Below are 22949 nucleotides of genomic sequence, written 5' to 3'. Positions count from 1 at the left end.
GACTGGGGCTCCATGCAAAATCTCACCTCGTGGGGTCTCAATGATCCTAAGAAAGGTGAGAAATCAGCCCAGGACTACACGGGAGGAGCTGGTCAATGACCTGAAAAGAGCTGGGACCACCGTTTCCAAGGTTACTGTTGGTAATACACTAAGACGTCATGGTTTGAAATCATGCATGGCACAGAAGGTTCCCCTGCTTAAACCAGCACATGTCAAGGCCCGTCTTAAGTTTGCCAATGACCATTTGGATGATCCAGAGGAGTCATGGGAGAAAGTCATGTGGTCAGATGAGACCAAAATAGAACTTTTTGGTCATAATTCCACTAACCGTGTTTGGAGGAAGAAGAATGATGAGTACCATCCCAAGAACACCACCCCTACTGTGAAGCATGGGGGTGGTAGCATCATGCTTTGGGGGTGTTTTTCTGCACATGGGACAGGGCGACTGCACTGCATTAAGGAGAGGATGACCGGGGCCATGTATTGCGAGATTTTGGGCAACAACCTCCTTCCCTCAGTTAGAGCTTTGAAGATGGGTCGAGGCTGGGTCTTCCAACATGACAATGACCCGAAGCACACAGCCAGGATAACCAAGGAGTGGCTCTGTAAGAAGCATATCAAGGTTCTGGCGTGGCCTAGCCAGTCTCCAGACCTAAACCCAATAGAGAATCTTTGGAGGGAGCTCAAACTCCGTGTTTCTCAGCGAGAGCCCAGAAACCTGACTGATGTAGAGAAGATCTGTGTGGAGGAGTGGGCCAAAATCCCTCCTCCAGTGTGTGCAAACCTGGTGAAAAACTACAAGAAACGTTTGACCTCTGTAATTGCAAACAAAGGCTACTGTACCAAATATTAACATTGTTTTTCTCAGGTGTTCAAATACTTATTTGCAGCTGTATCATACAAATAAATAGTTAAAAAAATCATACATTGTGATTTCTGGATTTTTTTTTTTTATTATGTCTCTCACAGTGGACATGCACCTACGATAACAATTTCAGACCCCTCCATGATTTCCAAGTGGGAGAACTTGCAAAATAGCAGGGTGTTCAAATACTTATTTTCCTCACTGTATGTCTCTATAGTGTGTACTTGCATCAATCCAGGGAATTAAGTGTAACTTCACTCTGCTGCCTCCTTATTCTGCTATTAGCATGTGTCACTTTTGACATGCTTTCCTGACACCAAAAGAAAAAAATTATGGGGAGGGAGCTCCATCACACAGCCTGTGATTGACAGCCTAAGTTCCTGTGTGCAGTGTGAAAGGGTGGGGTGTCCCTTCCCTCCAATCAGCTCTCACTAAAACTCTGCAGTGTGAAACTTTAGCTTCTCACCCCATGCTTTTCAGGGCTGAGAGATTCTGTATAAATTCTGCACTTTGAATGACTGTAGAGGAGAGAGGGCTGCAGATAAACAGGTACAATTTACGTAGCAGGATTTGTTTAATCTCTGTGTATCACCTGAGAGCAGTCAGTGCACTGCGTATAGGTTAGGGTTTACAACCACTTTAAGTCTAGTGTTAGAATAACATCTATGAAAAACTTACTCCGCAGGATGACCTTGAGGGGAGGAAACAGCTTTATGTAGAACTCACAAAACACATAGGCACAAAGTGCTTCTATTTCATTCTTCTGCTCGATGAAAGACAGGGCTTCGTACAATACATCCTTTGTGGGTCTCTTGTCAGCCTGCAGCGTCTGTCAAACAAACAATTCTTTAAATACAATTATAATGACAGTGTGCATGTTAAAAAAAATGTAATCACTTGTTAGATACAAGACAAGGTAAAATACAATAAATAACAAAAAAAAAAAAATATGATCAATCAACGTATACTGTTGGCTCGATGCAAATGCCAACCATTAATCTACCACTAGAGCTCGTAGAATAGTATATGTCAGGGGTATGCAATTAGCGGACCTCCAGCTGTTGCAAAACTACAAGTTCCATCATGCCTCTGCCTCTGGGTGTCATGCTTGTGGCTGTCAGAGTCTTCCTATGCCTCATGGGAATTGTAGTTCTGCAACAGCTGGAGGTCCGCTAATTGCATATCCCTGGTATATGTTATGCAAAACATATTTTTACACAACTCGGTGGATAGCATCTTTTCCAATGTAAACGAAACCCCCGTAATTAATCGATTTGTTGGGTTTAAACTATAAGGAGGCAATAAAATTATGTTTTCTTTGATTACTGTTACCAATTAGTGTGCTGCCACTATGGGCCTAATCCATAAAAACCCGGCGCAACATATTTTTTCCCGTTTAAGTTACACCGCCGCAAAATCTCTACCTAAGTGCCCGATCCACAAAGCACTTACCTAGAAATTTTCGGCTGTGTAACTTAAATCCGTCCGGCGCAAGGCGTTCCTAATTTAATGGGGCGAGTCCCATTTAAATTAGGCGCGCTCCCGCGCCGGACGTAGTGCGAATGCTCCCGACGTCATTTTCCCGACGTGCTTTGCGTGATTTTACGTTGCACCGGGTTTTGAGAATCGTGACGGGCGTAAAAAAAACAAAAAAAAACGAGTTGCGACGGAAAAAAATAAAAAAAAAGATAAAAAAAGACAGCGACGCGGGATAGAAGGGTCTACTTTTACAAGGTGTAAACAGTTTAGGCCTTGTAAAAGCAGCCCTAATTTTGCGATGGCAAACTAATACTTAGGGAGAAAAAACGAAGCGTAAAAGCTTTGTGGATCTCCGTAAGTGCTAATTTGCATACCCGAAGCGGCATTTCGACGAGAAATGCCCCCAGCGACGGCTGCGGTACTGCATCCTAAGATCCGACAGTGTAAGTCCCTTACACATGTCGGATCTTCTGCCTAACTATGGAAAACTGATTCTGTGGATCAGTTCCATAGATAGAAACAGGGATACGACGGCGTATCAGTAGAAACGCCGGCGTATCCCTTTTGTGGATTAGGCCCTATGTTCCTATTTCCCATTTTAGTGTTAGGATGTGGTGTCTGTCACTTCCAACCTCACCATGACAGCTAGCTCAGCCACAGCCTTTGCAGAGTACACAAGAACAGGGGATGAATGTCATTTTATATTAAAGCAAGCCAGAAAAAAATTGTACACGCCAAATTGGATTAAAACCCATCCCAGCTTTTGGCATCTCTCAAACTTGAACCCCCCCCCACCAATAATTTTTTATTCCCTTTATAGACACATTAAGCAATAATATGAGCCCAGGCTAGCAAAGCGAGTAATTGAACAGAAAGGGCTAGATTCATAAAGCCCGCCATAAGTTTGTGCGGGCGTAGTGTATCTGAGATACGCTACGCCACCGTAACTTAGTGAGGCTGGGGCTGGATTCACAAAGAACCTGCGCCCTAAGTTACGGCGGCATAGCGTACATTTGCCGGGGGAAGCGCGCCGAATTCAAATTCTGAAGAGGTGGGCGTGTTTTATGTAAATAAAACATGACCCCACGTAAATTACGTTTCTCACGAAGGGCGCATGCGCCGTCCGTGAACGTATCCCAGTGCGCATGCTCCTAATCACGTCGCAAATAGTCAATGCTTTCGACGTGGACGTAATTTACGCAAAGCCCTATTCGCAAACGACTTACGCAAACAACGTAAAATTTTCTAAATTCGACACGGGAACGACGTCCATACTTAACATTGGCTATGCCTCATATAGCAGGAGTAACGTTACGCCGGAAAAAGCCTTACGCAAGCGACGTAAAAAAATCCGCCGGGCGCACGTACGTTTCTGTATCGGCGTATCCAGCTCATTTGCATATTCTACGCTGAAATCGACGGCAGCGCCACCTAGCGGCCAGCGTAAATATGCAACTAAGATACGACGGCGTAAGAGACTTACGCCAGTCGGATCTTAGCCTAATTTCAGGGTATCTTGCATTCTGAATACAGAAAGAAGATACGCCGGCGCAGCTTTGAATTTACGTGGCGTATCAATAGATACGCCAGCGTAAATTCTTGCTGAATCTAGCACAAAGAAGGTGCTTCTAAGTGTAGTAAAAACAAAAAAACTTTAATTGGTCAAAACAGTTAAAAACACTTACAAGAAGGAATGTGTAAACAGACTCCTAAAATATTATGGGATGCCAGTGAGAGGTTCTCCCCAGGTTATCCAATCTGCTGGTCTCCTAGCTGGCCGGAGGTGTGCAGGTGTGTGTCAGACACCCTGGAAGATCCGCCACGCTGCCAGAACCAGCGTGGAACTCAGTATTTGGATGTGACGTCACATCCGCATACTGTGTTCAACGCTGATTTGGTAAGAAGAGGCAGGGTATTACAGCCTTTTATTCTGTCCCTAGAAGTATTAAGCATTCAACCCTTGCAGTGCAGGAAACCCCCATGCAAGGATTTCTTTTGCATCCCAAAGTTCAGGTTTAATCAGTTATTTTGGATGGATGTTACACAGCTGGTAAAAAGAATCACAAGGCATTTGCCGGGAGCTTGTAACACTCCTGCTCCATCACAGCAACCTGGGTTTGGTTGTGTTGCATTCTCCTTGTCTGTTTGTCTACCTGCAAGGTGATTGATGTGGCCAGTCTCTGGGTGGAGACCAAACCTGATTTAGGCCAGCCAAGTCTACAGACTAATGCTTGCGATATTGTGTTTAACATGCGATACATGCTCCCCGTTTGTCTGCTAGTTTGGATTTCCTTGTTGAAGACCTCAGACCAGATATTGAATACACTTAGAACTCAGCCTGCCTTTGTCTGCCAACTGCTTGCTGTGCTCAGTTTGCGCCTGCCCTGGAGTGGTAGCCAGGCACTATAGGTGAAGAACACAAAAGCTAGCTATAGTGCCTGGCCACTTGCAGTAGGAGCAAGTGTACCATTATTCTATTAAAGTGTATGTAATCCTCATTTTTCCACAATCTGCTTTTAAAAACTTTCATTGACACCATGCTACCCAGGAAGGCACGAAAATACACAGACTGCACCATTAATATTAATATTTCATTAATCATTAAGAAAGATATACCTTAGTTGTGATTTAAAGGACTTTGTGATACATTTTGTGGTTAATACTCCATTTATTTAATGCTTTTACTTCAGTGTAGTCGTTGGAAGACATTTTTCTATATAAAATGTCTGTGATTGCCTTGCCTTACAATATCAAATACTACAAAATCTTTAGGGTTAGGCTTCATTCCCATTTTTTTTTTTTTTTTAGCTGGAGCTCAAAAACGCAGCGGTAGCGTTTTTAGCGTTTTTGCGTGTTTGAGCGTTTAACGTCTGGCGTTTTTACAGCTCTAAGGGTGGAGCTTTAGAACGCACTGGTCCTGGGTTTTTTTTGCAGCTTAAAAACGGCTCAGCCATCTACAGCTCAAAAACGTCATGGTGGGCATGAGGCCATAGACTAACATGTAGAGCCGTTTTTAAGCTGCAAAAAAAGCTCAGAAAAGTGGCTGTAAAAACTTCCATGGAAATGAAGCCTTAAACTCACAATAGACTTGCTTGCATGCTTCTTACCAGTAATTCTATCCTCGATAGCAGTCCAACATCATGCAGGCCATATATGAATGGAAACAGTTCATTTATAGCTTGGCAGATGCCAGTTTTGGTAACCTGAAAAACGTTCTGCATATATTCAGAACAGTGTTTCCACCCAACGAACAGCTCCACTTGTTCTTCACCGGGTTCTGCGTGGGGAAAGCAAAGAAGAATAAAATGAGTAAGTTCAAAATCTGGGGAAAAAAAAAAATCCCTTCTCTCCAGGTCCGGTCTCTCCCTCTTGCCGTAGCTATGATTATAGAATACCGTAATTGTCAGGGTATAAGACGACTGGGCGTATAAGACGACCCCCTAATTTTCCAGGAAAAATTTGGGTTTTGGGATATACTCGCCATATAAGACTTCCCCCTTCCTACTAGTCTTTCTGGAAGCTGAGGGGTAGCCGGAACCGCTGACAGAAACAGGCTTTTATCAAATCTCACTGTGCCATTACATTACATGCCTCACTGTGCCATTACATTACATTCCTCACTGTGCCATTACATTACATGCCTCACTGTGCCATTACATTACATGCCTCACTGTGCCATTACATTACATGCCCCCACTGTGCCATCACTTGCCCTCCACTGTGCTATCACTTGCCCCCCACTGTGCCAACACTCACGTTTTGCTGATTTGTTTCCAGGCCGGTGACAGTCTCCGTGCCACGAGCGTCCATGATTTGAAAGACGCGCCTTCTTCTCAGCGTGTCCTGTGATAGGCGCTGCTGGGAAGTTTTGTGTTCCGCCTATCACAGGACACGCTGAGATAAAGGAGCGGCTTTTAAATCATGGACGCTCGCAGCACGGAGACTGTCACTGGCGTAAAGGACGACCCCCGACTTTGGATGCATTTTTTTGCATCCAAAAAGTCGTCTTATACGCCGGAAAATACGGTAACTGCTACAAAATGTAAAATAATAAGGGTCACAGAATAGGTCTGGTAAGCAAACTGGACCAGTGGCTTTCTGCTTATAGTATAAGCATCTCATGCAACAATGACCAGACCTGGCGATAGGCCTCTCAGTCTCCAGACACTGCATTATGGGATAAAAGTGGGAGCATGTAAATTCTCTACACTGACCAATAAGTGGAGCCTCCATGTGGTATTGGAGGCAAAAATTGGGGGGGGGGGGGGGGAAGAGAGAGAGAGAGAGAGAGAGAGAGAGAGAGAGAGAGAGAGAGAGAGAGAGAGAGAGAGAGGCGAACTTAACAAAACAAACTTCATGCAGATGGCCCTCTATTGTGGTGCTGGTGATCATTTGTAACATCTTTCTATGGGCTTTCTGTCCCGTCTGGATTATGGAGATTCTAGTCAACCAAGGCAAGAGGAGACACAGAGTGGTTTAATTGCCCCCCTTGCAGTATATATATATATATATATATATATATATATATATATATATATATATATATATATATATATATATATATATATATATATATATATATATATATATATATAACAGCTGGGTGGGAGCTCACTGGTTTTGGGAGGACAACATATGGCTTCCTCCTAGTCACATGCCTCCTGTGCGCTCTGGCAGCCACAGTGCAGCTCCATTTGACGCCCACTGTGTTTACTTAACACAGCGGATGACAGATCAGTGTCTTGGGCTGGCCCTGGTATCATGTGATGTATGACAGTTATACACAATGAATGGCTTACATTCATAGTCATTTATTGTTTACTAATGTAATGATCTCTGTGATTGGTCACAGACAGGGCCAATCACAGTGCACTGTACCATGTGATATCTGTGCTCAATCACAGCTATCCCAATAGTACATAATGGCCATGAACGGATGTCATGCATAAAACTGATTGCTTCTAACAGTGATCATCAATGTTAAAATCTCCTGCCCAGAGTAGTACAGTGCCACGATAGTAACATGAGGCTAGTAGAGATCAATGCAATTACCTTAAAGTGGAGTTCCACCCATAAATATAACATTACATCAGTAGTTTTAAAAAAATGTCATTAGTCCTTTACGAATTTTTTTTTTTTTTTTTAGATGCCTTCAAAATGTTGTTGCTAGGCAGAATAGTTAATCTTCCCACTTCCTGCACCTAGGTGCTTAATGCTTCCTAACCTACACCGCACAGACTCCTGGGAATGTGGTGGGTGTAACTTTCCAGGAGTCTGTGCACTCCCCAGTCTCAAAGAATCATGTGACTTGGACAGTACAGGTGCTGAAACCTGATCTGACACTGCTTGTGCAGCACTGAGCATGTGCTAGATCTGCAAGGCTGAAATCCAGGAAGTCATACAGTCTGGCTTCATGATGCCCACACTTAAGATGGCCCCAGTCAATTTCTATTTTATAAAGTGTCTAAATGCTGTAACAACCTAACAAAACGGACCTTAGTTTACAGACTAACTTTACTAGAATACATTAAGCTTGTGTATTACAGGGGTATTTATATTTAGAAAGTGAAATTGTGGCCGGAACTCCGCTTTAATCAATGTTCCTAATACAGACTGCTGAGGTCCGAGGGCCACACATCATTTACCAAAAGGGCCGCATGCAGCGCTCAGGCCACAGGTTGGGCACCAGGGCTCTATACCGTTTGCAAGGAGGGGGAGATGCGTGTAGTGTGTGTGTGTGTGGTCCCTTTTATCCCCCAACAAGCAAATTGTTTGTCATATGTCCAACCTTGCCCATTCTGGAACGGACACACTTTTGCTAGTTAAAAAATAAATAAAAAACATAGGTAAAAAAGAACCTTGTAATATTTCCTGGAGACCCGGGTATAACTTCAGGTAACATTCCTGGAATATATATTCAAAGACAATGCTTAACTTCATATCCTTCTTCTCAATCAGCGAGAGGCACTCGTATATAACTCGTGACACTGGCCTTCGATCAGCCTGCAGTTTCTGTAAAACATGACCAATCAGATTTGCAGGGTTAATGTGAATTATCATTACACCGACAGGGCAATTAGCAATTTGAAACCAATGCATTTTCACCTTTTACTCTACAATAGACTAAGAAAACTGGTTGCTAGATGTTAGATAATGTATAACAGTTGCACTGCCGTGGTTTCTTGGCTGAAGACATTAACCACTTGCTTACTGGGAACATATACCCCCCTCCTGCCCAGGTGAAATTTCAGCTTCCGGCACTGCGTCGCTTTAACTAACAATTGCGCGGTCGTGCGACGTGGCTCCCAAACAAAATTAACGTATTTTTTTCCCCCACAAATAGAGCTTTCTTTTGGTGGTATTTGATCGCCTGTGCGGTTTTTATTTTTTGCACTATAAACAAAAAAGAGCGACAATTTTGAAAAAAATACAATATTTTTTACTTGTTGCTATAATAAATATCCCAATAAAAAAAAAAAAAAAACACATTTTTTTATCTCAGTTTAGGCCGATACGTATTCTTCTACATATTTTTGGTAAAAAAAAAAATAAAAAATAAAATCGCAATAAGCGACTGGTTTGCGCAAAAGTTATAGCGCCTACAAAATAGGGGACAGAATTATTATTTTTTATTATTTTTTTTTTTTTTACTAGAAATGGCGGCGATCTGCGATTTTTATTGGGACTGCGACGTTATGGTGGACACATCGAACACTTTTGACACATTTTTGGCGCCATTCACATTTATACTGCGATCAGTGCTATAAATATGCACTAATTACAGTATAAATGTGACTGGCATTGAAGGGGTTAACACTAGGAGGTGATGAAGGGGTTAAATGTATTCCCTGCATTGTGTTCTAACTGTAGGTGGAGGGGGGGTGACCGATCTATGTCCCTATGTACAAGGGACACAGATCGGTCTCCTCTCCAGAGACAGGACGCTGTCTCTGTGTGAGCCGGCAATGAGAGATGATCTCATATGTTTACATATGAGATCATCTCTCATTGGCCGCACAGATCGCATCGCAAACGGCCACTCTGATTGGCCGTTCGCGGCGATCTGTAATTGGCTGTGTCCAAGGGACACGGGCAACACTGAGTTTCCCCGCTGCGCGCTCTGGAGCGCGCGCGGGGAACGCACAAAGGGGCGGACGTCAATTGACGTCCACTTGGATTTTGGGATCCGTGCTGTAGCCGTCATTTGACTATAACGCGGGTCCCAAGCAGTTAAATAGCGTATAGACGTGCAGGCACGATCCGATCACCAAAACTACTGTTTTTCCATTGACTGTTCCACTAATAAGGACACACAGTCACGTGTGCATTTTAATTTTTTGGGGAAAAAAGCTGGCAGTCATCCGTGGCAAACCTCATCCAAACTAAGCATAAGTTCCCCTAAAAAGGATTACCCATAAATAGTGATTTCAGTCCGATTTGGTAACAATCATCTCCTGCTTCTATATACAGTATCTCACAAAAGTGAGTACATCCCTCACATTTTTGTGAATATATATTTTATTATATCTTTTCATGTGACAACACTGAAGAAATTACACTTTGCTACAATGTAAAGTAGTGAGTGTACAGCTTGTATAAGAGTGTCAATTTGGTTGTCCCCTCAATATAACACCACACAGCCAATTTCTAAACCGCTAGCAACAAAAGTGATAACACTCCTAAGTGAAAATGTCCAAATTGGACCCAAAGTGTCAATATTTTGTGTGGTCACCATTATTTTCCAGCACTGCCTGAACCCTCTTGGGGATGGAGTTCACCAAAGCTTCATAGGTTGCCACTGGAGTCCTCTTCCCCTCCTCCATAAGGACATCACAGAGCTGGTGGACGTTAGAGATCTTGTGCTCCTCCACCTTCCATTCGAGGATGCCCCACAGATGCTCAATAGGGTTTAGGTCTATAGACATGCTTGACAAGTCCATAACCTTTACCCTAACCTTCTTTAGCAAGGCAGAGGTGTGTTTGGGGTCGTTATGTTGGAATACTGCCCTGCTTCCCAGTCTCCAAAGAGAGGGGATCATGCTCTGCTTTAGTATGTCACAGTACATGGTGGCATTCATGGTTCCCTCAATGAACTGTAGCTCCCCAGTGCCTGCAGCACTCATGCAGCCCCAGACCATGACACTCCATCGTAGGCAAGACACACTCGTCTTTGTAATCCTCAACTGGTTGCCTCAACACATGCTTGACACCATCTGAACCAAATAAGTTTTATCCTGGTTCCAGTAATCCATGTCCTTGGTCTGCTTGTCTTCAGCAAGCGGTTTGCAGACTTCCTTGTGCATCATCTTTAGAAGAGGCTTCCTTCTGGGACGACAGCCATGCAGACCAATTTGATGCAGCGTATGGTCTGAGCACTGACAGGCTGACCCTTCAACTTCTGCAGCAATGCTGGAAGCACTCATGTATTGTTAGGATTGCGAGTACCTATGTATTGTGAGTACCTGTGTAGAGTGCTGTGAATACCCGAGTACAGAGGTGCCCGCGAGTACATCAGTTCATGTGTGCTGTGAGAACCTGTGTATGTGTGTACCTGTTCAGAGTTAGAGAGGAGGTCTAGTGCTTGAATTGTTGCTCTCGCTCCAACGCACGCGGCGATACCTCACATGTGTGGTTTAAACGGTATTTACATATGTGGGCGGGACTTGCGTGTGGTCACTTCTGTGTTTATTTTCATTTTTTTTTAGTAACACTTATTCCTATTACAAGTTATGTAAACATCCCTAAGAATGGTATGTGACAGGTCCTCTTTATGGAGAGATATGGGGTCTATAAGACTCCACATCTCTCCTCCAGGCTGGAAAGCATCAGATCGAAGAATCGAAGAATGAAATCGAAGAATCAAAAAAAAAAAAAAAAAAAAAGACAGATCATACGCTTTCCAGCCGAGATCGCCGCTTTGTTGACATCCGTGGCCCGGACGTGACAACATAATGTTGCGCCCAGGCCTCCGACGGAATCAACGGAAAGCTCTGTGCTCTTCATCCGGCGGTGGGAGATTCTTTTTCCAGGTCCCCGATGGCATGGGAGCACCTGGAGAAGCAGCGGAGCAACCCGTCCCCTGTAAGAACGATCAAATGGCGGAACTGCCGCTATGGTCCTTCTTACGGTGCACAAAATTTCCGGCAGAAAAGAATGATATCTGAATGATGCAGGCATCATTCAGATATCCCCACTGAAAGTCAAGGACGTCATATGGCGTACTGGGGGCAGGAAGTGGTTAATCATAGCTATGGAGCTATGATTAAGCACCACTTTTGGGCGTGAAACACGTCAGTAGAGCTGTATGGTCTATGTTTTTATCTACCAATAAAAGACTGCGTTGCAGTGTGGCCACCCAGCCACTTTTTTCTTCTTATGTTCCGGTTTGCAGCAGGGCCTGCACCCATTTACGTGTAGTGGTAGCAGAGCAGCAGGGCAGGTGATGTAGTCCTTAAACGTATATAGCACCGCTCATGTGTTTGCACTGCACAGAGCAGGCAAGTATGTTTACTTTTACATTCAGTTTAAGCAGTTATACACAGACTGGAAATTCTGCTGATCTGGCCAAAGTTAGGTCCATGTGTACCACAGTCTGTTCAATACCGGCTTCTAACGAACGACTTCTGTCAAAACAGTTTTGCTGCAAAACCACCATTCGATTAGCACTTGAAACCAATAGCTGCAGTGCGGATCTGTGGGGTTCATTTATGAAAACTGGAGAGTGCAAAAGCTGGTGCAGCTCTGCATAGAAACCAATCAGCTTCCAGGTCTTTTTGTCAAACTAGTAACCAGTGAGAATGTTCTGGAAAAGGGGCAGGACTGAGAGTTGGTGTGGCATGGGGTGTATGTGGGAGCTCTGACCAATCCCCAAATTGGAATTGGCAGGGGGCGGGCCTCCTATATATTCCCTCAGTCAGCCTACTGTAAGGGTGTTGTCGTCTGGGTGAACAGAAGGATCCAGCGGAGGAGCTCGGGAGCTGGGAAGGAGCCTCTCTTTACACGGTCATGGAGAGGTGTCCTGGAATAGGAGCTGGAGAGCAGTTGGTCTGCATGGTCCGGGCAAATTCTTCAGGAAGGACTCATGGCAGGAGTCGGTGAGTAATGCACAGTGGAGATCTGGAAGAGGCACGCCAGGGAGATCTGGAAGGGAGCCATTCCTGACACGGTCATGGAAAGGTGTCCTGGAACAGGAGCTGGGTGTAGAGCCAGAGGAGAGACTGTGGAGTTTGTGTTATATTGATGCAGCCCGAGGGCGCAGGATTTGCAAGTCGGGAGCACTGGTATCATCAAATATTTTCCTCAAGTAATGTTCATGTCCACAAAAAGGGGTACTGTACTGCAGGCCCCTGGCCTATTCAGGATCAACTGAAACTACTAGAACTTATTCAGAGTAAGGCCTAGTGGGCTGAAGATGGCAGGACAGGAGTACTAATCTGCGACAGGAAAGTGATATGCAGGAGGAGAAGTGTCCTGAGGTAAGGATCTGCAGGGAGAGTGCAGAGGCGGGAAAGTTCTGAGGTGAAAAGTCTGCCAGGATTAGGGTCCGCCTTTTTATCCCATCTGAGGAGTGTAACATATAAATCGCTAATGAGTAAACCATTTGTCCATGTAAAGCTGGATCCACTCTAACATGGCAAATACCAATTTGTTCTATGGGCATCCCATATCCCTTCCCCCAACCAAGTTTAATCCCCAAATAAACAAAACAAAGCAAAAGACTCTTTATTGTCCACAAGTGTGACGTATGGACGTGTATGGATGTTAGGAACTCGTAGAAACACACCACTACACACGTATCTTTTGACCATATATACCTCAGAAATCATAGAAAGGCGCTTCCTCCGTCAGCAATCAGATGGTCAAAGACATGACATGGCCACTGACAAAAGGTTCTTGGGGGGGACCGGCATTCAGCAAGAGCCATAGAAATTGGTGGCTTTGCTGGAACATGGATCCTTCCCTTCAATAGAAACTACATGACCAATGCCTTGGAATCGGGCACCGTTCAGCTGAGAATTTCCTGCCAGCTACTTTGACAAAAGTCAATTAAAATAAACAGGAAACCCCACAGAACATATTTCGGCTGAAATTCAATGTCCAGCTTAAGACCCTTTTCACACGGGCAATCCAAAATAGTCCGCCTGTCATTTTTTTTCAGGTGAGCCTGATCAGAAGGTCCATGCAATCCTATGGAGAGGCGGGTGTAAATGAACTTGTGCCAGTTTCCCCCGGCCTACCACCAGGTCTGATCAGGTCCGATATGAAAAAAAAAAACGAAGGATATCTGTCCATTTAAACAGACTGGATTTAAAGGCAGTCAGATGTAAGGCCCCATGCACACGAGACGCAGATGCAAACTCATCTGAACACACGTTTTCAAACGCAAAAAACTGCGTTTAAAACGCCCATTTTTGCCGCGAATTTTGCAGCGTTTTACCACGTTTGCGTTTATAAGCGTTTAGTTAAGAAACATCATAAGACCCTCCCCAAGCTAAAAAAACTGTATTATTTAACCATTTCAGCCATTTTGTGAGACCAGAGTGAGTAGCAGCTGAGAGAGTAGTGTACGTGTATTTAGCGTGTCACTTGCCACATCACCTGCCACAAGCTGTGGATTGTCCACTGGCCACATCACCTGCCACGTCACCTGGCCATGTCACCTGGCCACAAGTTGTGGATTGTCCACTTGCCACATGACCTGGCCACGTCACCTGCCACATCACCTGGCCATGTCACCTAACACAAGTTGTGGATTGTCCACTTGCCACATCACCTGGCCATGTCACCTGCCACAAGTTGTGGATTGTCCACTTGCCACGTCACCTGCCACAAGTTGTGGATTGTCCACTTGCCATGTCACCTGCCACAAGTTGTGGATTGTCCACTTGCCACGTCACCTGCCACAAGTTGTTGATTGTCCACAATGCAATGCAAGCAATTAAATTTTGTATGTGTTTTTAATGGTTTTTCATCATTTGCCATCATTTTTGAGATCTCTAATGTAAAAAAATATGTCACCTTTAAAAACGCCTATAAACGAAATCGCGGCAAAACGCTGGTACCGCCTTTTGCGTCTGAACCGCGGAAACTTTTGCGTCTGAACCCATTTATTTGCTTCTGAAAAATAGAGCATAAACACAACTGCCGAAAAACGTGACTGTGTGCATGGACACATAGAATAACATTGAATGTGTTCAGGGGCAGTTGAAAAAGCTGTCCAAATGCCTCTGAACTCGCGTTTACCAGCATCTCGTGTGCATGGGGCCTAAACAGACAGTGAAGTCCGTTTACACCCAGCCACCCATAAAGCAGAGCGGGTAGTGCTAGTGTGTGCTCTGCCTTACTCTAAAAAATGTTTTTTAGAAGATCCTGATAGCAGTATTAAACCCAAAAACAAAAAACTTTAATATATTGCAACTTACCAATCCTTAACTGTGGTGGTTGCATTCGTTTTTCTTTTCATTAGGCTTTTTGTTTTATTTTCACCTTGTGATTCTGCCAGTAATATACAATTGAAACCTATAGAAACAGCGGGGGGAGACCGTAGTTCTCAGATTGTGCCTCGCTGTCCGGTTTTGTCTGTGTTGCAGCTCTGTGTTACAATGGTCAGATCTGGATGGAGGAGCAACGGAGACACCTTTGGACAGCAACATTGTTAATCTGCGGAGAAGGTAGTGTTAGATGCGCTAGAAGATTTAGATGGACTTGACTAACAAATTAAAGCTGAATGCCAGCTAACACTTTTGAGCAATTATGACAATATTTTTTTTTTCCTTTTGGGATAAAAGCTTTACATAAATAAAGAGCTGACCATTGTAGGCACCCCGGTCAGGGGTATATGGTTTGCCCCAATCCTTTAACTGCCACTTTGTCTGGACAGCTTGGTATGGTAAAGCAGGGTTTGACAAATTTGTTTGGAATCTAGGAGCCAGCTAAAAAAGTTAGGAGCCAGAAAACGCGCCCCGTCCCGACGAGCTTGCGCGCAGAAGCTAACACATACGTGGCCAGCGCCCGCATATGTAAACGGTGTTCAAACCACACATGTGAGGTATCGCCGCGATTGGTAGAGCGAGAGCAATAATTCTAGCCCTAGACCTCCTCTGTAACTCAAAACATGCAACCTGTAGATTTTTTTAAACGTCGCCTATGAAGATTTTAAAGGGTAAAAGTTTGTCGGCATTCCACGAGCGGACGCAATTTTGAAGCGTGACATGTTGGGTATGAATTTACTCGGCGTAACATTATCTTTCATAATATTAAAAAAAATGGGGATAACTTTACCGTTGTCTTATTTTTTAATTAAAAAAAGTAATGTAATTTTTTCCCAAAAAAGTGCGCTTGTAAGACCGCTGCGCAAATACGGCATGACAGAAAGTATTGCAACGATCGCCATTTTATTCTCTAGGGTGTTAGGATAAAAAATAAATATATATAATGTTTGGGGGTTCCAATTAGAGGGAAGAAGATGGCAGTGAAAATAGTGAAAAATGACAGTAGAATTGCTGTTTAACTTGTAATGCTTAACTTGTAATACCAAAGGCCACCACCAGATGGCGCCAACTCACACATCTGGTGGTAATAACTTGTAATACCAATGGCTCACCACCAGATGGCGCCAGCTCACAAAAAAAAAGTCAAGTCGCCAGGACCCCATTTCTAGTCGCCATGGCGACCTGGCGCCCGGGATTTGTCGAGCCCTGTGGTAAAGAAAGTTGAGTAACAGACTTACCAACTGGATCACCAGGTTAAAAATAAAAGTAAAAAAAATAAAAAGACATCACATCGAAGAATTGGTAAGCTGCAATATAATAAATGCTTGTTTTTTTTGTTTAATACTGCTTAAGGATTCTTCTTCCCATAGTGTCAGTAAGAAAAATATTGCTTAGTAAACTCACAGAAATAAATACAAATACTTACCAGAGATTCTACTTCAGAGAGAAAAGTCAGATCCTGCAATCCATGTACAAATGGGAAAAGATCGGTGACTGCCAAACATATCTTTACTTTATCCTGAGTAAATGTCATCCGGTCTTTATCCATGTCACTACTGACCAGGGCACTTTTCTTGTATTTTCCTTCTTTGTATTCTGCAAGAAGAACAGAAAGCTATTAAAAAAAAAGGAGAAAAAACTGAAAACATATTCCGTAGACACAAACTTTGTACAGTTAAAAGGGACACTAAAGGTAAAGTTTTTTTCACCTTAATACATCCTATGCATGAAGGTAAAAAAACATCCAACAATACCGGCCCCCCCATTTTACTTACCTGAGCCCGTTTCACCTGCGGCGCTCACCCAACATCCTCTTCGCCGCTCAGCCTGGTCATTGATTAATCTAGAGTGGATGGACTGAAAGAAGCGCAGCCATTGGCTGTCAATCACACCCAATGACGCAACGCGCCGGGGGGCGTGCCCGAGTGATACGGTGAGCGGCTATAGCCGCCGGCTGTATCACGGGAGCGCGCCCGCAAGAACTTACCACCATGCAAGCTCGCTCGCATGAAGGTGGAAAGTTCTTGCGGGCAGGACCAGAGACAGCCGCCAAGGGACCCCGGAAGACCAGGCTTAGGGCCACTCTGTGCAAAACGAGCTGCACAGTAGAGGTAAGTATAACATGTTTGTTATTTTTTTTTTTTATTTCTCTTTACAACCCCTTTAAAACAGGTAATAAATAAATAAATATTGCAGCTGTATATGTAAAAGCAGGGCTTGACAAATTTGCTTAGAATCTAGGAGCCAGCTAAAAATGTTAGGAGCCAGTTTTTTAAATCAGCTGCCCAGTGCAAAGAAATACATGTCCAGGGCATCAGGCAATAAGAATTGCTCACGTCTGGTGCCAAGCGAAAAAAGTGGCACTGATAGGCTGCGCTGATGAGCACTGATAGGTGGCATAGAGGCTGCCCTGATTAGGTGGCACCGGTGGGCATTGACAGGCGACACTGATAAGTATGCGCTGATAAGCACCAATAGGCAGAACATATGGGCACTGATGAGGTGGCACTAATAAGCAGCACTGATGAGACTGCGTTGATAAGCACTGATAGGTGGCACTAATGGGGACCGATAGGCAACACTGATGATCACCGATAGACAGCACTCCCTGCCACTCAGCAGCGGGCGACCGATCAAACCCACAACCTCAACCCCTATCAACCTGGGAAGATGATGTCGGAGGTGGGCGGGCAGTGAGAGCAAGCCACGCTCATCACAGCACGGTCCACCAGAGGGCGCCGGTTCGGAGTGTGCATCCTGCTCCAGCAGGGGGCAAAGCCGCAGCCTTTAAGTGGATGTAAATCCGATTCATGAAATTTGAGCTGGGCACATATATCTGCAGTATTTTGTTATCTCTCTTCAGTGAGCCAAGTCCCATAGCTCTCTCCTAACCAGTTCCTCTGTTATCAGCCTGATAACCCCCTGACAAATTCTTGGACACATCAAATAAAAGCAGCCTGACATTTCTGTCAGGGGAGGTTGCTAAAATAGATTAACAGGGAGCTGGCCCCATTACAAAACACCTCTGAGAGTCTCTGCCTATGATGAGAGGGGGTGTGTGCCTTTCCTCCAATCAGCAATTTTAGCTATCTTGGCCGTATGCCGAGACATCACACTCTGTGTTAAACAGGAAGAGAAAATCTCCCAACACGATCTAAACTTTCTAAACAGTATATAAATGTGAACACCGCAGATATACATGTAAAGCTTATGGGCCAGATTCTCAAAAGAGTTACGACGGTGTATCTCAGGAAACACCGTTGTATCCCTGTTTTTGGCCCCGGGTATCTATGCGAGTGATTCCTAGAATCATTTTCGCATAGATACGGCCAAGATCCGACAGGTGTAAGTCACTTACACCGTCGGATCTTAGATGTAATTCGACGCTGGCCGCTAGGTGGCGTTTACGTTCAGTTCTCATTTAACTATGCAAATGAGCCTGATACGCCGATTCCCGAACGAATTTGCGTCGCGTAGTCGTCGTTTCCGTAAGCGTAAGGTTACCCCTGCTATATGAGGGGTAACCTTACGCCAGTCCGCCGTATGCCATGTTAAGTATGGCGTCGGGTCAGCGTCGTCTTTTTCCGTCGGTTACGTTGTTTTACTAAGTCGTCCGCGAATACGACTTTACATCAATGACGCTCACGTCGGCGTCATTGAGGTTTTCCGTCGTGAGCTGGAGCATGCGCACTGGGCTCTTTTTCCGCCCGGCGCATGCGCAGTTCGATCGGCGCGTGGCCGCGCTTAATTTGAATACAAGCCGCCCCCTTTGAATTACGCGGCCATACGCCGGGCCATTTACACTACGCCGCCGCAAATTACGGAGCAAGTGCTTGGAGAATACGGCACTTGCTCCTGTAAGTTGCGGTGGCGTGGTGTAAATGGCTTACACTACGCCAACGCAGATTCTTTGAGAATCTGGCCCTATGTAGGGAGATATGTTTCATCCCTGTGCATCATCTGAGGCTGTTAACTTCACTGGGTGTATGGAGGGTTTACATCTACTTTAATTAAATCGGCCAGCCCGACGCTACACAGTGTGCAATTTCAACACTCCGCACCCCGTTTTCTGAAAGTTTAGACAAGCTTTATAAAATTCTGCATTTTTAATAGTTGGAAAGAAGAGAAGATAAACAGGTACAACTTCTGTAGAATAGATTGGTTTATTCTCTGTGTATCACCTGAAGACTAGTCATGTTACTGGATATAGGTAAGGGTTTACAAGCACTTTGATGGTTTTCTAACCTACCTTTATAAATGGGTTTTAGATCAGGATATTGCTTCCGCAGGGGTTTCTGCAATAAGTGCCAAAAGAAATGTTGCAACAGCAAGGGTTTTTCTTCTATGCGGCATAGACAGTCATATACAATTTGATGGACAGACTTCTTATCGGCCTGCAGCTCCTAGATGAGAGATCACTTTGTAAAATACATCCGCTTGACATATCCAACTGTATTAATGTGTGTTTATTTTATATATTTATACAAGGGACAGTCATATTCACACTCTGCATACACCATCATTCTTTACTGTTTATTCTAACCCCAAGTTCACATCTCTGCGGGCCGCGTTGTGCATGCGCCTTTCCCAAAACGTGGCCGCAGGAAAATCGCGTGGTCTTTTTGACCATGGGATTTCCCTGTGGTTCTCGCACCCGCACCGCAATTTTACATGCGTGGGGGTGCCATTCAGAATTTCCACCGAGCAGTGCGTTTTCACCGAATCGATGCGATTGCTGCACCCACAACCACACGCAGAAGTATAACCCTAGGGTAAAGAGGTATTAAACCAGGGTTTGACAAATTTGCTTGGAATCTAGGAGCCAGCTAAAAAAGTTAGGAGCCAGAAAACGCACCCCGTCCCGACGAGCTTGCGCGCAGAAGCGAACACATACGTGAGCAGCGCCCGCATATGTAAACGGTGTTCAAACCACACATGTGAGGTATCGCCGCGATTGGTAGAGCGAGAGCAATAATTCTAGCCCTAGACCTCCTCTGTAACTCAAAACATGCAACCTGTAGATTTTTTTAAACGTCGCCTATGAAGATTTTAAAGGGTAAAAGTTTGTCGGCATTCCACGAGCGGACACAATTTTGAAGCGTGACATGTTGTGTATGAATTTACTCGGCATAACATTATCTTTCATAATATTACAAAAAATGGGGATAACTTTACTGTTGTCTTATTTTTTAATTAAAAAAAGTGTAATTTTTTCCCAAAAAAGTGTGCTTGTAAGACCGCTGCGCAAATACGGCGTGACAGAAAGTATTGCAACGATCGCCATTTTATTCTCTAGGGTGTTAGGATAAAAAATATATATAATGTTTGGGGGTTCTAATTAGAGGGAAGAAGATGTCAGTGAAAATAGTGAAAAATAACATTAGAATTGCTGTTTAACTTGTAATGCTTAACTTGTAATACCAACGGCCACCACCAGATGGTGCCAGCTCACAAAAAAAAAAAGCCAAGTCGCCAGTACGCTATTTCTAGTCGCCATGGTGACCTGGCGACCGGGATTTGTCGAGCCCTGTATTAAACCACAAACCAAAAAAGGTAAAATATTGCAGCTTACCCATCACTAGATTTGGTGGCTGCATTTGTTTTCTTTTTTTTATGCCCCCCCCCCTCATTTTCACCTAGTGATCTGGCCAGTAACACACCTCCTGTGTTAGCGTGCCCTAAATCTGGATGAAGGAGCACAGGGGGTACAGCAGTATTGTTTGTTTTGGGGGAAGGGAATGTGTTAAATATACTAGCAGATTCAAATGCACTAACAAATTGAAGACAAGCTCCAGCTCACAGTTAATAAGCAGTTACAGCAGTTTCTTTCTTTTTGGGATAAAGGTTTTACATGAATAAATAAAAAGCTAATCACTGTAAGCACCCCACGAGTGTGTTAAATGGTTTGTCTCATCTCTATAAGTGACACAATTGCAGGAGAGCTTGTTCTTTTGAAGAACAGACTTACTGGCAGGATCACCAGGTGAAAATAAAAAGGAAAGAGACAGCCTAAAAAAGGAAATGGGAAAAAACGAATGCAGCCACAACATCTAAAGCCTCGTACAAACGATCAGTCCATCCGATGAAAACGGTCTGAAGGACCGTTGTCATTGGTTAACCGATTAAGCTGACTGATGGTCAGTCGTGCCTACACACCATTGGTTAAATAACCGATCGTGTCAGAACGCGGTGACGTAAAACACAACGACGTGCTGAAAAAATCGAAGTTCAATGCTTCCAAGCATGCGTCGACTTGGTGTGCGGGATTTTGTTTTGGTCCAATCGGCTTTTCTTGCCAGTAAAGGTCAATGAATGCAAAAGCAACTTCAAAAGAAGCTTGAATCAATTCACTGGCTAAAGAAAAGTGAGCGACAGTCCTGTCCGGACCGCAGTCCTGCCACAGCTGGGTGTCCTCTCCTGGGCCTCACTGCTGCAGATCGGGACAGAGAGCAGAAGTCTTTTCAAACTAACAAGCAGGATCGCAACCTGTAAAGACACTAGAGATGCGCACACTGCCCGATGGATTCTCTGGACAGATCATTTTTCAGACCCCAATTATATCCCCTCTAGTTTGGACGAATCCCTGCTAAAGCTAGCGGACCCAACTCTAGGTCACAACAGGAATGTAAACCCCCCATGATACGGAGCGTAGACTGCGGACATTGCTTAACATACCGTATTTATCGGGGTATTGCGCGCTCCGGCGTATAGCGCGCACCCCTAAAGTGGACCCGACATTCTTGTAAAAAAAAACATTTTAGTACTTACAGTTTTGGTGTCTTGTGCGGTGTCCATCGGCGGCCTCGTCGGGTCCGGCGTCCGTCTGCGGCTTTGGGTGTCCTTTTCGTCGGGTCCGGCGTCCATCTGCGGCGTCCTCCCCGCTCGATCCCCGCGCCGAGTTTGAATACTGCGCCGGCATATACAGAGCGCAGTACACTCGTGTATAGTCGGGCAGGCTCGGCTACTCTCGAGCTCATGTCCAGGACGTGAGCGCGAGAGGAGCCGAGCCTGCCCAACTATACACGAGTGTACTGCGCTCGGTATATGCCGGCGCAGTATTCAAACTCGGCGCGGGAAAGCGGGTATCGGCGTATACCGCACACCCACGATTTTGCCCTGATTTTCAGGGCAAAAAAGTGCGCGGTATATGCCGATAAATACGGTAACCGGTTTTTCTTTCAGCGCGATAGCCTGGCGACTGGTGGTCCGGTGCGGACAGGGTGAACCCCTCATGCATCTGTGGTGAGATTCCGATCTTTCTCTGTCTTCCCCCCCCCTATATATATATATTAGTGCCTTGCGAAAGTATTCGTTTTCGACCTTTTGCCACATTTCAGGCTTCAAACATAAAGATATAAAACTGTAATTTTTTTTGAAGAATCAACAAGTGGGACACAATCATGAAGTGGAACGAAATTTATTGGATATTTCAAACTTTTTTAACAAATAAAAAACGGAAAAATTGGGCGTGCAAAATTATTCAGCCCCTTAAGTTAATACTTTGTAGCGCCACATTTTGCTGCGATTACAGCTGTAAGTCGCTTGGGGTATGTCTCTATCAGTTTTGCACATCCAGAGACTGAAATTTTTGCCCCTTCCTCCTTGCAAAACCGCTCGAGCTCAGTGAGGTTGGATGGAGAGCGTTTGTGAACAGCAGTTTTCAGTTCTTTCCACAGATTCTCGATTGGATTCAGGTCTGGACTTTGACTTGGCCATTCTAACACCTGGATATGTTTATTTGTGAACCATTCCATTGTAGATTTTGCTTTATGTTTTGGATCATTGTCTTGTTGGAAGACAAATCTCCGTCCCAGTCTCAGGTCTTTTGCAGACTCCATCAGGTTTTCTTCCAGAATAGTCCTGTATTTGGCTCCACCCATCTTCCCATCAATTTTAACCATCTTGCCTGTCCCTGCTGAAGAAAAGCAGGCCCAAACCATGATGCTGCCACCACCATGTTTCACAGTGGGGATGGTGTGTTCAGGGTGATGAGCTGTGTTGCTTTTACGCCAAACATAACGTTTTTCATTGTTGCCAAAAAGTTCGATTTTGGTTTCATCTGACCAGAGCACCTTCTTCCACATGTTTGGTGTGTCTCCCAGGTGGCTTGTGGC

At 44.5% G+C, this 22949-nt stretch overlaps 1 protein-coding gene across 1 annotated transcript in view; it reads right to left on the bottom strand.

Annotated features, from left to right (window-relative positions):
• LOC120924423 overlaps positions 1-22949 on the bottom strand; it is a 66700-nt gene that overhangs the window by 28664 nt on the left and 15087 nt on the right. The window contains exons 4-8 of the mRNA XM_040335382.1: positions 19085-19238; positions 16262-16431; positions 8203-8356; positions 5452-5621; positions 1544-1694 (exon numbers count right to left, since the gene is read on the bottom strand). Coding sequence (XP_040191316.1) covers positions 1544-1694; positions 5452-5621; positions 8203-8356; positions 16262-16431; positions 19085-19238 — 799 coding nt within the window. The remainder of the gene's footprint in view (positions 1-1543; positions 1695-5451; positions 5622-8202; positions 8357-16261; positions 16432-19084; positions 19239-22949) is intronic.

This window comes from Rana temporaria, chromosome 1 (genome assembly GCF_905171775.1).
Source record: "Rana temporaria chromosome 1, aRanTem1.1, whole genome shotgun sequence".
NCBI classification, from domain to species: domain Eukaryota; kingdom Metazoa; phylum Chordata; class Amphibia; order Anura; family Ranidae; genus Rana; species Rana temporaria.
Note: the sequence above shows the minus strand (reverse complement) of the source record. Positions and strands in the feature narration are given on the sequence as shown.